The sequence below is a fragment of the Notamacropus eugenii genome, chromosome 7, assembly GCF_028372415.1.
Source record: "Notamacropus eugenii isolate mMacEug1 chromosome 7, mMacEug1.pri_v2, whole genome shotgun sequence".
Classification (NCBI taxonomy): Eukaryota; Metazoa; Chordata; class Mammalia; order Diprotodontia; family Macropodidae; genus Notamacropus; species Notamacropus eugenii.
This window is the reverse complement of record NC_092878.1, coordinates 13,944,095-13,956,756: the sequence shown is the minus strand read 5'-3', so window position 1 is coordinate 13,956,756 and position 12,662 is coordinate 13,944,095. Positions and strand designations below refer to the sequence as shown.

Below are 12,662 nucleotides of genomic sequence, written 5' to 3'. Positions count from 1 at the left end.
AAAATCTATGATCCTATGGATACCTCCCTTCTCTTTGATACTGTTGATATGCTTGGTTTCCATGACACTGTACGCTCCTGAGCCTCCTCCTTTGTGAGTATTAATCTATCCCCCCCTCCCTTTCCTTTGCTCATACTTCCTCCTTATGACGAATCCTTCCACCTTAGTAAGATCGCTGTCATAGCCTTTGAGAACCCAGCTATTTGAGGAAGATCTCAGTGGAGGATAGACATATGTAATTCTTATATACCACACTGCTAATTGTATAATGTTGGTCTTGTCACCTTAATTAAATTGTAAACTCCTTGAGAGCAGGAGGGTCTCCCACAGAACTAGATGTACAGGAGGTGGACAGCCTTTATTGATGAATTAAATGATGAGTTTTACTATAATTTTCTTAGGACTCAGACTCTAAGGTATCTGAAAAAACCACCAGGGTGAAGCAGTAGCATCAGTAACTCCTGCAGTAATGTCAGTTATTAAATAGCACATCAAATGGGTTAATATAAAATCATTTGAATTCATTATATCTCTTCTTTCTATTGTCTTACTGACTAAAGGGGTAAAGATAGGAGTTGGGGAGTAAAGCATGAAGTATATCATAACTGCAACAGGGACACAGATTGACATGTCCTTTAGCCTAATGCCCTTGGGAATGTGAGGACATAGGTTATGAATAAACATGTTAGATTAATAAATAAGTAATAATAATTAATTAAATAATTAATGGTGATTGGTTAATTAATTAATATAGCCTTGATAAACATGTTAGATTAGATGAAAATTTTGAAAGAAAATGTTTGTGAATGAGAAGATGCTTGAACTCCCCAGAAAGCTGAAAAATGTCAACTCTATGATATTTCCAAACAGTGTACTTACCAAGAGGGGACCCGAAATCTTCAGTCACCTGAAAGGGAAAGATGGAAGACACCTGACGTATTTGAAACAAATCAAGATCGAGCAAACCGAAGAAACCATGCCATTGATAAAACACTGAAGCACTGCAACTTTGCACATTTTCTAGAAGGGTCTAAGAGTCCCTGGATTTGGCTGTGTTAATATTTTATCTCTAAAAGAAGAAAACAGACTATATATTCTCATACTGGTCCCTGAGAGCACCTGTGCATTAGACCTTTCATTACAAATCAGTCATCTGAACAGGTGACAATCCATACATCTAATGTCACTGACTTTCACTTTATTATTGTTTCTATAGGGGAAGACTCAGTTGTCGCTGGCCCACCTCGAATCAGCAATCTACTGCAGTTTGAGAAAAGAAAACTACTATCCCCAAAATATCTTCCTTAGATTCCACCATTAGAGATCTATTCATTTAGATCAATTAGTTTTTCTATTAAAATGGAAATCTGCCAAAGAAAAGTAATACATTAATCCAGTCAGGTGTGGGGAACCTGCAGCCTTGAGATCACATGTGGCCTTCTAGGTCCTTGGGTGCAGCCTTTTGATTGAGTCCAAGTCTTATGGAACAAATCCTTTTATTAAGGGGATTTGTTCTGTCAAGTTTGGATTCAGTCAAAGGGCCGCACTTGAGGACCTAGAGGGCCACAAGTTCCCCACCCCTGATCTGGGCAATTACTCCCACTTCAGTGTAAATTTATTTTACCAGCTTGAATGACTATAGGAAGCTAACAGGGAGTAGCTGTCCTTGGGGAAATGAAAGCTTGATGGCACAGAAGGAGGCATAGCTTGGGATCAAGAGGAATAAATCAGGTAACAAAAACTAGAGCAGAGAGATGAAATGCTGGGGTTCCAGGCAGGAAGCAGCCCAGGACACTAAGATCAAAGCAGTGGTTGTATCAGAAGCACACAAGAGCCAAGAGCCAGGAAGGCAAGTGGGAAGATTCACACTTGTCTAAGGTACCTCTCTCCATGATGGTTGATGCTGGATTCACTGAAACTTTACCTTCTTAGAAGTGGCCACTCTTTGGGGCTGAATTATCTGTACTAGTTTCATCCACGTATTGGGTTTTTGTTTTAAGAAGTTATGGATCTCTTCCAACATAATGTGCAAGGAGTTGGAATTCTCAGCAGTCTCCAGATCTAATATGGGAAAGGAGATGGATTCCAGAAAAGAGCCCAGGAAATTGTTCAAGCAGCTCCAGACCATCTGGTGAATGACCTGCTGAAATACATAACAATCATGATCATTAAAATAATTATCAATATAATTACAAAAATTATAATTATAATGACAATGCCAGTGTAATTAGAAATACATAGACTATCTGTCTCCATAAAAATGTCTGCTCTTTGGTGAGAAGCAACAAAAACTTGAGCTAACAGAAATGAGATAAAGCACACAGAGTGCATTTTGGCAATCTTTCCCTTCCTTCTGAGTCAATACACTTGAAATGAAGTCACAAGGGAGCGACAGGCTTGAAAGAGAGCTGGAGACATAGAGCTGGAAATTGCCAGACTTGTGTCTGTGTCAGGAAAATGACCATAAGCCCTTCCTAGGTTAGTCTGCTCCTGAGGTTCAAGACATTTTTGTATGTTCCGCCAACTTTCCAAATAATATATGTATTGTGCACCTACGTGTATCTCACTCAAAGTGAGAATGTAAGACCTTAGCCTAAAATGGCAAGGGTCTCCCACTGCATCCTGGGCCATCTCCAGTTGTCCTGATGAATATCAGGCCACTGGACTCACATGGCTCAGGAGAAGAAAGTGAGGTTGGTGACCTTGTACAGCCTTCCCTCACTCAAATCAAAGTCAACTGCAAGTCATGTCTTCATCTTGATGTCATGGTCCTCTGAGAATGAAGGACAAACACACACACAAGATGCGTAGGGTACAATGGTGGATAGTGTAGATACAGAGAGAGATAAGACAAAGTCCCTAGACTGATGGAGATACCAATCTGCTTATCATCTAGTTAGACAAGATGTGCATATGTAAAAAAAATTAACAATATACAGACAAATATACCAATAGACATCAAGTACATGGGAAATTGTTTCCCTAGTGTGGATTGGACCTAAGTGAACAGAAAGGAAGGAACAGAGTGATAATGAGAAGAGAGCCACGGGTAGGACTGATCCATTTTCATCCCTGACACCAGTTCATTCGTTGATAATTAGAAAAAACATTATTCAAAATAGTAAAAGAAGCTCCCATACAGGTGATGCTTTGCATGTTCCAAAGTACTTCCCACACAATTATTCTGTGAGGTAGATAGGATAGTTCAGGGTGTATTATCTCCATTTTAAAAACAAGGAAATGGAAATTTAGAGTAGTTTGCAGCTTGCCCACATCTGCACAACTGGCAAATAACTTGAAGCTAGACCTTTTGAATCCTAAACCCAAAGAACCTGGCATTACACCAATGTTGCAGAGTAGGGTCAGTATGTTTGAATATGTTTGAGTCAACTGGAATAGGAAACATACCTGAAAGGCAGTATGGGCCAGTGGACAGCCAGTCTCAGAAAGCTCAGTCAAGGAGACCGTAGCTCAAGACCCACTAACATATACTGAAGCTAAACATATCACCAAGATTCTGTAGCCTTCTTACATATAACCCTTCCCCAAATACTCTACGATGTAGTTAAACTGGCCTCCTCCAGGTTCCACACACCAGAAGCATTAGAAACATAGACAGAATGCTCTCTTTGCTTTTTTCCCCTGGCTACCCCAAACTGTGTGATTGAGGAAAAGATCGTAAGATTTAGCAGTTTAGAGACTGTTGGTAGCTTTGGGGTTTGGTTTTGTCTTCTGGATTGTTGGTAACTTTGGAGAGAGCACTTTCAGTAGAGTGATGAAGCAAGAAGCTAGACTGCAAGGTGTTGACAAGTGAGAAGAGAAAAAGTGGAGGCAATGAGTGTAGACTGCTTTTTCTAGGACTTTGGTGAAGAACTACAGCTCTAGGGGTTGAAGTGAAAAAACAATTCGAAGGATGCTTGAAGACAATAGGGAAGGAACAAATAGAGGGGAAGATTTTTCTGGATTAGTCATCTTATACAATTTCAGAGCCACTGGAAATAACCCTGCATTAAGGGAGATTTAAGACAGTCCATTCCAGTAAGATCCCACCCACCTGACTCTATGGAAGATAGATAAGCTAAAGGATACTCTCCAAGGTGCAAGATGAGAAAGAGAAATCATACCTCAATGGTCCCCACCTTTACCTCAGAAAACTAGGGGTCTTAAAATGAGAATGTGATATGGGCCTGATAATGATTCATTTATAAGCAGCATATGACATCAAGAAGTGGTCCCTAGACCATTGGTTCTACTTCCAGACCAATCCCCTCAGCAATTATCCATTTCTACCCAGAGGAAAGCAACTCTACTGAAGAAGGGATGAGCCATCCCCACTAACTGCCAATCAACCACAACCTATGGGACAGCTAAGCCAGCCTAGCTAAAACAGTAAAACACCCTGAGGAAAAGTCAGGAGTTGGCATGTGTCAGGCAAATCAAACTACTACTGCCACTTCAATATCCACCTTCCTCCAGACCTCAAAAAAGATAACCCCTGACCTAAACCCAAAAGACCTGGGAACAGCAACACCCCTAGACCACTGGACCTGTTTCCAGCTCAGTTCCACAGCCATCATGGAAAGGAACGAACACTGTTGAGAAGTTCATCTTCCTCACAGTTACCACCAGCACCAACTGCTGACTAACTTCTACTGACTGACAGGTCAATGTAAGAGCCCCAGTAGAGGCAGAATACATTATACCATGGCTTTGCTTCTAGCTCAGCCCCTATAGCCATCATCCTGGGTAATAACCCTATGGAGATGCAACCTGGCAACTGCTTTTACAGTTACTACAGCTTGGCCTCAGCACCCACAAGTACTAAAGATTTCACGAAGAAAGTTCTCACCTCCAAAGCCTTTGGCATTATAAAATAACTAAACAACAGAAACAGATAGGATTTTATCAGTAGAAATGACATTAAAGAAAATGCACTACAATCAGCCCTAAGGACTACGGGACTTTTCCATCAGACTTGCAGCCGAAACTCCTAAACGTGCATTCTTCTCAATTAGAATGTGAATTCCTTGAGAACAAGGATTCTCCCTCTATTTCTCTTCCTAATGCCAGCATTTATTACAACACTTTACATATAGTAAATGCTTAATAAAGTGCCTTTTAATTTATTCATGCTCAAACAAACATTAGGCCAAACCTTGCTGATTTCCAGGTGCTGTTGAACTATTCTTGCATCCAGGCAGATGATATACAGGATCTGGCAATGCAGACCAGGCAAGCGGGAAGCAGGAATGGTGATGATGTTTCCATGGAGGAGATCCTGGGCATCAAGAATGGTCTCCAATGCTGCCTGGATCTGGGTAGATGTCTCCTGGACCCAACTCCTGTTGTAGGGCTCCAGAATCCAAGGGAAAACCACCACATCTGTCTGTGGACAAAAGAAAAGCCCAGGAAGAAGAATGAGAATAACTACAAAAATTAAGCTAAACACTCTCTTTTTAAAAAAACAGTTTCCATCAGGTCAAAGAATTCTAAACCATTTTCCCTCACCCTCGAGGTTGCCAGAGCCCTCCATTCTTCTTTTCCTTAGCCCAAACAGGGATCCTTCATGTTCTAAAAAATCCCCACAGAAAGAAAGTCCATAGTATTCCTTGGTCACCTTTTGACGTCTTATAGTCTTCATTGACTAGATATTCTTTCTTGTGTCTAACCTATTTTATTTTGTTCTATTTTTTTAAAATTCATTTTTAACACAGTTTATAACAAATAAAGCAATTCAAACTTTTGGTCAGGTGATACATCTTTTTAAAGCATTTACAACATGGACCACAAAAGAATTTTTTTTTTTAAACATAAGCCAACTGAGACACAGATAATATTTATGTTGCTAACTTCACAATCGCTTGATCTAATTGTCTCTACAGTATTACTAAGAATAAAAGGACCCTAACTTAATGTTGTTAGTCTAAAGTCCTATGCCTAATAGCTTAATTTTAGACAGCCTTGGATGTTCCTCTACCCATAATCATTTTGTTCTATTTTTAAAGGAGATAGAAAATAGGTTATTATATCCTCTGAATCCCTTAAAATATTTCCTGTTCTTCTTTAGGTTTCTCTTTATCCATAGCTCTTTTAGCATTCCCTAGATCCCCATTGCCTAATTGATCATTCCCACTGATTAATCATGGACCCTTTCCAAAGCTGCATTTGGACCATTGACCTAAGGGGAACCAGACTCAATAGGGGCCACTTACTTTCTGGCTAATGAGGTTTCCAACCACCACTTGGGTTATTACAGCTTCCCAGGAGCTCAGGATGTAGGGAAGGAGGACACGGTGATCCTTTTTTCGGGGCCACCGCCTGCAACATTCTGCCTCACACTCAATTACGAAGTCATCATCGTTTACTGCAATTGTCAGATTCCTCAGGCTGCTCCTTGTGGGCTGAATGCTCTTAAATGCCTGGATTCCCAGAGTGATTCCCTTTGCTAGGGCTGCTGGACCTGTGGGCTGGATCACCAACGAAGCACTTTTCTCTTGGGACGCAGCTTGCAGTGCCAAAGAAACACCACTGGCTGTCAGCTTCTGGCTTTCATCTATAAAAGGCCGATACTTCCTTGAGAGATGCTCAGCCCAGGAGGACAACAGCACCACTTGCAGGAGAACCTGGGGAATACCTCGCTCATTCAGGATCCGCTGCCTCAGCACCCTTACCTTGGGCACTGCTTTGACCTCTTTATGTCTGTCCAGTGGCCTACTGCTAACGTTCATGGTAACAGAAGCTCGGAAGGCAGAAGGTTCTCCTTTCCAGAGACAGAGATTAAGGTCATCCCCTACCTGAAAGAAACCACTCATCTTTCTTTGATCTTGATTCAGGCCAGGCCATGGGTTCATTCTCACAGTGGAATTGAGAAGGATCATCAGTTTACTGATGGCAATCTTGGCGTTAGAGGCTATTTTCTGGGGACCAAAGAAGGAAATGATTGCTGAGTTCTGGTCGAGTTGCCAGCCAACTTTCACCTTCCAGAGAGACAAATCCAGTGTTCCCTGTAGGACCTTCCATAAATGGAACTCCTCAAGGGTCACATGCAGAGTTTCATTTATGCCTGGATATCTCTGAAAGTAATCCATTATCATCCAGTCTTTACTGTCCTTGCTACATGCTGAGGAGCCTTGAGGTTTTCTCCCTGAGACTCTTAGGAAAGGGCCACAAGAGGATGTGACTGTTTCCAAACTGAACCTAGGATCCTTTAGATATTTATCACCTGAGACTCTTTCATAGCAGGTTCTTAGATGAGGTCCATTGCAGGTTACAGATCCAGACATGTTTGATCCAACCTTTTTACATCTGCTCCAAAATTCAAAAGCCATCTATCAGATTCCCCAACTTTGCTGGAAAAGTTCAGAAAAGAAAACTGCTTTAACACAGGCTGATACTGATAATAGCCAAGTGATGAGCAACCCCTGTGGGAGAAAATATTTAGATGAATTTACCAGTTTGCATTCTGAAAGGAACAGGTCTGGGCCAGGGTAAAATTCAATTTCTCTTTCTTTGCTTCTCTCTCTTTTCCTGTGTGTCTCTGTTGTTGCCTATTAATTATGGAAGCGGGACTGGAGGAATAAAAAGGAAGAAAATTTTAGTTTAAAAAAAAGAGGAGCCCCAGAAATACAGCAAATCCAGTCACATAATCTTACCATTCTTCAGATGGCTCTATGGTTTGGGGGTTCAGTGATTTTGAGCTCACTGGGAGGAATTCATTAATGTGGAAACAGAGATTTTAAAAAAAAACCCATAGCACTTTCATTAAAAAAACAACACTATCACACACTCACCTAGCAAAAGTGATACTGCATCCACCATTCTTTCTTACCAAAAGTTACTTTTCCCCAGCATAGATATTCCTGTGCCCTCCTACTGATTGTCTGGCAGTTCTCCCAAATGACTGTCTTCTCCCCTTATTACCACAATCAGAAAACAAAATGCCAAGCTCTCAAAAGACTTAAAGACCTTATTTCAGTTTCATTTCCTTGAAAACTTACTCAATGACTTTAATCGAGGAGGAGGAGGGGTTTAAGAAGCAAATATGGATATAGATGAGCTGATCGAACTTCCACATTTTCAAGATGAAACGAAAACGAGGAGAAAACAGCCGAGAAACTTTGGGAGCTTTAAAGTTCAGGTGGGAACTCCTTCCCAAAGTTTCTACCTCAGCAGTGTTCTGACTTCCTCAAAACTGAAACTGATTCCCTGCTCGCCCTGCGGGCTCCGGGCGGCTGCGGGAGCTACAATCTAGCAGCTGCCGGTGAAACTGACGGGAGCGTGCAGCAGCTGCGAGCAGGGAGAGCTCCTGGGCACAGCCTCGTGCATGCTGCAGAAGAGGAAACTGAGGACGACACGGGGAGCCGTCTGCAGGCTGTGGTACTGCAGAAAAGAGCGACTAGCCTGGTCTTTTTGCAGCCCACCAAATGAGATGGCTTTGCATGCAGCCAGGAAAATGCCAGACATCTGTGGGAATCTTTCTTCCTCCACCCCCACCCCCCTCCTCCACCTCACCCCGCCTCCTCCACCCCACCCCCTCCTCCACCCCACCCCGCCTCCTCCCACCCCACCCCCTCCTCCACTCCACCCCCCTCCTCCACTTCCACCCCCCCTCCTCCACTCCACCCCCTCCTCCACTCCACCTCCCCTCCTCCACTCCACCCCGCCTCCTCCACTCCACCCCCGTTCTCCACTCCACCCCGCCTCCTCCACTCCACCCCCGTTCTCCACTCCACCCCCCTCCTCCACTCCACCCCCCTCCTCCACTCCACCCCCCTCCTCCACTCCACCCTCCACCCCCCTCCTCCACTCCACCCCCCTCCTCCACACCACCCCCCTCCTCCACTCCACCCCCTCCTCCACACCACCCCCCTCCTCCACTTCACCCCCCCTCCTCCACTCCACCCCCCTCCTCCACTCCACCCCCCCTCCTCCACTTCACCTCCCCTCCTCCACTCCACCCCGCCTCCTCCACTCCACCCCCCGTTCTCCACTCCACCCCGCCTCCTCCACTCCACCCCCCGTTCTCCACTCCACCCCGCCTCCTCCACTCCACCCCCCCTCCACTCCACCTCTCCTCCTCCACTCCCCCCCTCCACTCCACCCCCTCCTCCACTCCACCCCCTCCTCCACTCCACCCCCCCTTCTCCACTCCACCCCCCCCCTCCACTCCACCTCTCCTCCTCACCACTCCCTCCCCTCCACTCCACCCCCTTCTCCACTCCACCTCCCCTCCACCCCCCTTCTCCACTCCACCCCCCTCCTCCACTCCACCCCCCCTTCTCCACTCCACCCCCTCCTCCACTCCACCCCCCTCCTCCACTCCACCCCCCCTTCTCCACTCCACCCCCCCTCCACTCCACCTCTCCTCCTCCACTCCCTCCCCTCCACTCCACCCCCCTCCTCCACTCCACCTCCCTTCCTCCACTCCACCTCCCTTCCTCCACTCCACCTCCCCTCCTCCACTCCACCTCCCCTCCTCCACTCCACCCCCCCCTCCACTCCACCTCCCCTCCTCCACTCCGCCCCCCTCCTCCACTCCGCCCCGCCTCCTCCTCCACTCCCCCCCCCCCTTCTCCACTCCACCCCCCCTCCACTCCATCCCCCTCCTCCACTCCGCCCCCACCCCACCCCCAACAGCATCCAGGAGGCGGAGTGTGGTGTAGCAGAAAGAACCCGGGTTTGGGAAACACTAGACCTGAGTTCCAGTCTTTGCCTTTGATCACTACTTTATCTGTGTGAATTGGACAGGGGATTGAAGTAACCTCTTTAACTCTCAGTTTTTCCTCCATACCATGAAGGAGTTGGACCAGGGCTTGGGAGAACCCTTCCAGGACAGATCCGGTGACCAATGCCGTTTACCAAACACTGTTGTAGGAAAAAGACACAAAACTGGTCCCTGCAAACAACCACGTGCCACAGAGCTCCCGAAAGGATACATTAGAAACACTCCGCAGAGGGAGCGGCGTCCTGGGCAAGGTAAGGTTGTGGCTGGGGAAGCCAAGCCAGGACTGGGAGCGCCTGGTTTGCAGGGGCTGGGCTGGAGTGTGTGCGACATGCAAGAAAGCGGAAAAGGAGGGCTGGGAGGGCCAGATGCAGGAGATAGGGAGCCACCGGAGTTTGTTGAGCAGAGGAGTGACAGTTAGACTTACACTCTTAAGAAGAAAGGGAAAGGGAACATTGATTAAGTACCAAGTTTATTTTTTAATTTTAATTAATTAATTAATTTAAACAATAAGTCCAGGCAAGTGCTTTACAAATATTATCTCATTTAATAATGAGGGGAAGGAAAAGTGGTGTTAGGGACATGGAGCTTTGATAGGAATCGAGAGTACAAACAAGGGACTTTAGTATTTCCCACTTGTTTTCCTGCCTGCAGATGAAGGGGAGAAAAAGAGCAGAGGAGAGAGGGAAGTATGCTTGATTTAGAGGCCCGGGTTCTGGATTCAAATCCTGCCTCATCTGCTTGCACCCTGTATCATCTTGGACACATCTTTGGATGTCTTCTCTGCTTAATGTCTCTGGGTCTCAGTTGTAAAAGGAGTTGAAACTAGACCTCTGAAGCCTTCTGGCTTTACATCTATGATGTGAACGATTTTCAAAGAACACAACCCATCCTGGGAAGTCATATACGACTTCAGGCTAGAGGTAAAATATGACCATGAAGTGTCCACACCAGGGGGCATTCCTGAGATCACTGGGTTCCACATCCACCTCCTCCTTCTCACTGTGCCTCTCTTCCAGGCCTGCTTTTCTTTGCCATGCCTAGATTAAGAAATGTTCTCTGAACACCTTTACTACCAGAGTTGAGGAGAAACAAGTATTTTCTCTGAAGTTCAGGGTGCCGACTTTTTCCCCCTAAACTAAGTGAGTGATCCATGTGTCTGGTTAAAGTGCCTTTTAGAAAAGCAGACCCTCCTGTGTATGTCAGGGTGCTTGCTGATACAACCTCCTTACCACTATTTTCGATAGTTAGGTAGCACAGTGGGTAGAGCCCTGAATCAGAAAAATCTGAGTTCAGATCCTGCCTCAGGTATTTCGTTACCTGTGTGACCCTGGGTAAGTCAGTTAACCTTAGTTTCCTCCGTTGTAAAATGGGGCTAATAATAGAGCCTACCTCTCAGGGTTGTTATGAGGATAAAATGAGACTTTGTAAAGCACTGTACAAGTACTAGTCAATATTACTGTTAAATCCCTCCACGTTCTCTTTTGCTAGATTATCATCCATCTCCTACCCTCCAAGAATGGGTGCTTTCTAGAACTCTGTGCAGGGCCTTTTTTCTCCACAATCTCCTCTTTGGTGATCTCTGTTTTCTTAGATCATTTGTCAAAAGTGAATTAAAAACAACTGAAGCAAGACCGCATCATATAAGCTACACATAAGTACAGTTCACCTGTATGCTCTGTAACCTATAGATGACTCCCAGATCAAACGAGGACCCTTTATTTTACTGATAAAAAAACTGAGAAACAGAGAAGTTAAATAACTTACACAATGCCACACTAGAAGTAAATGACAGAGGTGGGATTTGAACTCACATCCTCTGACTAAATCTACTGTACTCCAACCATGTCACTCCTCGGCTCAAAAATCTTCAGGGGCTCCCACTTACCTCTGGGATAAAATAAAAATTATTCATTCTGGAAGTTAAAGCCCTGCAGTTTGCCTCCATCCTTTTTTTCCCTTAAATGCACTCTCTACCTCAGTCAAACTGGCCTAAACTGCTCCCTGGACTTAGCATTCTATCTCCCTTTTTGCCTTTACACAAACTTTGCTCTCTCCTTCCTCACCCACCATTTCTGAATTGCCCTCCACCCTCATCTTTTCAACTTAGAATCCTTTTCCTTCAAGGTTATAATGCAGATGCAACCCATAGCAACCGCTATGAATATGCTTTCCAGGGTAGATCTGCAAAATGTAATAAATTTTCTTCCTCAAAGGCAAAGCCAAAATATTTACTTGGGACATCATTAGAATACCAGGAGGTAAGATTTAACAGGGTACTTATCAGTAATCCAGGGAGCACCAACATCTTAAACCTTCTTTCTCCTGGCCTCCCCACAAAAACAAGTTCCCCTAGACAAATTCCTCCCTCCTCCCACTCACAGCTTGCTTTTCTCTCTCTCTGCTCTGCCTGCTTCGATGTGTGCTCATGGGATCTCTCTTTCTCTCTCTGTGTACCCCCCCTCACCTTGGGCAAGCTCCTCCCATACTGAGCTCCATGTGACCCAGGTTCCATGTGAGCTGGGCCACAGTTCAAAGCAGGTCGTGTAGGCCTATTAATGGGTGGGGGAAGATCTTCCTATTTCCTTAATAGTCAAAGGCTGAGCTCAGGTGCCGTCTCTTACGGGAAGCTTTGCTTGCTTTCCCCTCCCCTTGTCAGAGCTCTGTCCCTTAGATGATATCAAATTACTGTGGATGAACCAAGAGGAGCACTGGGGATAGTTACACTGGAAAGAGAGGAAATTTTATATCCATATGTATATAAATATATATAAATAATATATATGCACATATATTATTATATGGTAACATCTACATATGTAAAATAAGGGTAGGGTAGAGTAAAGAAGAGATGGCAATCTTTGAGAGAGGTAGAATTAATCAGGATAAAAGAGAAGAAAGACAGTGACTGAGGGAAGGGTGGGGAGGGAGGGGAAGAAGG

General features: G+C 44.9%; 2 protein-coding genes across 13 annotated transcripts in view; one reads left to right on the top strand and one right to left on the bottom strand.

The window, feature by feature from the left end:
• LOC140513377 (uncharacterized) overlaps positions 1–12,662 on the bottom strand; it is a 38,589-nt gene that overhangs the window by 14,991 nt on the left and 10,936 nt on the right. For 2 of the 6 annotated variants that reach the window (XM_072623023.1, XM_072623029.1), the window contains exons 1-6: positions 7,998–8,476; positions 7,452–7,568; positions 6,213–7,349; positions 5,156–5,386; positions 1,925–2,143; positions 880–907 (exon numbers count right to left, since the gene is read on the bottom strand). In XM_072623023.1, the coding sequence (XP_072479124.1) occupies positions 880–907; positions 1,925–2,143; positions 5,156–5,386; positions 6,213–7,328 (1,594 nt within the window). In that variant the 5' untranslated portion in view covers positions 7,329–7,349; positions 7,452–7,568; positions 7,998–8,476. The other 4 variants (XM_072623024.1, XM_072623025.1, XM_072623027.1 and 1 more) reach the window with 3 other exon arrangements.
• Positions 9,622–12,662, top strand: part of TEP1 (telomerase associated protein 1) — a 63,371-nt gene continuing 60,330 nt past the window's right edge. For 3 of the 7 annotated variants that reach the window (XM_072623015.1, XM_072623014.1, XM_072623013.1), the window contains exons 1-2: positions 9,628–9,975; positions 10,376–10,644. The gene's annotated coding sequence lies outside the window, so the exon portion shown is untranslated. Of the gene's footprint in view, positions 9,976–10,375; positions 10,645–12,662 lie in introns of all 7 variants that reach the window. The other 4 variants (XM_072623022.1, XM_072623016.1, XM_072623019.1 and 1 more) reach the window with 4 other exon arrangements.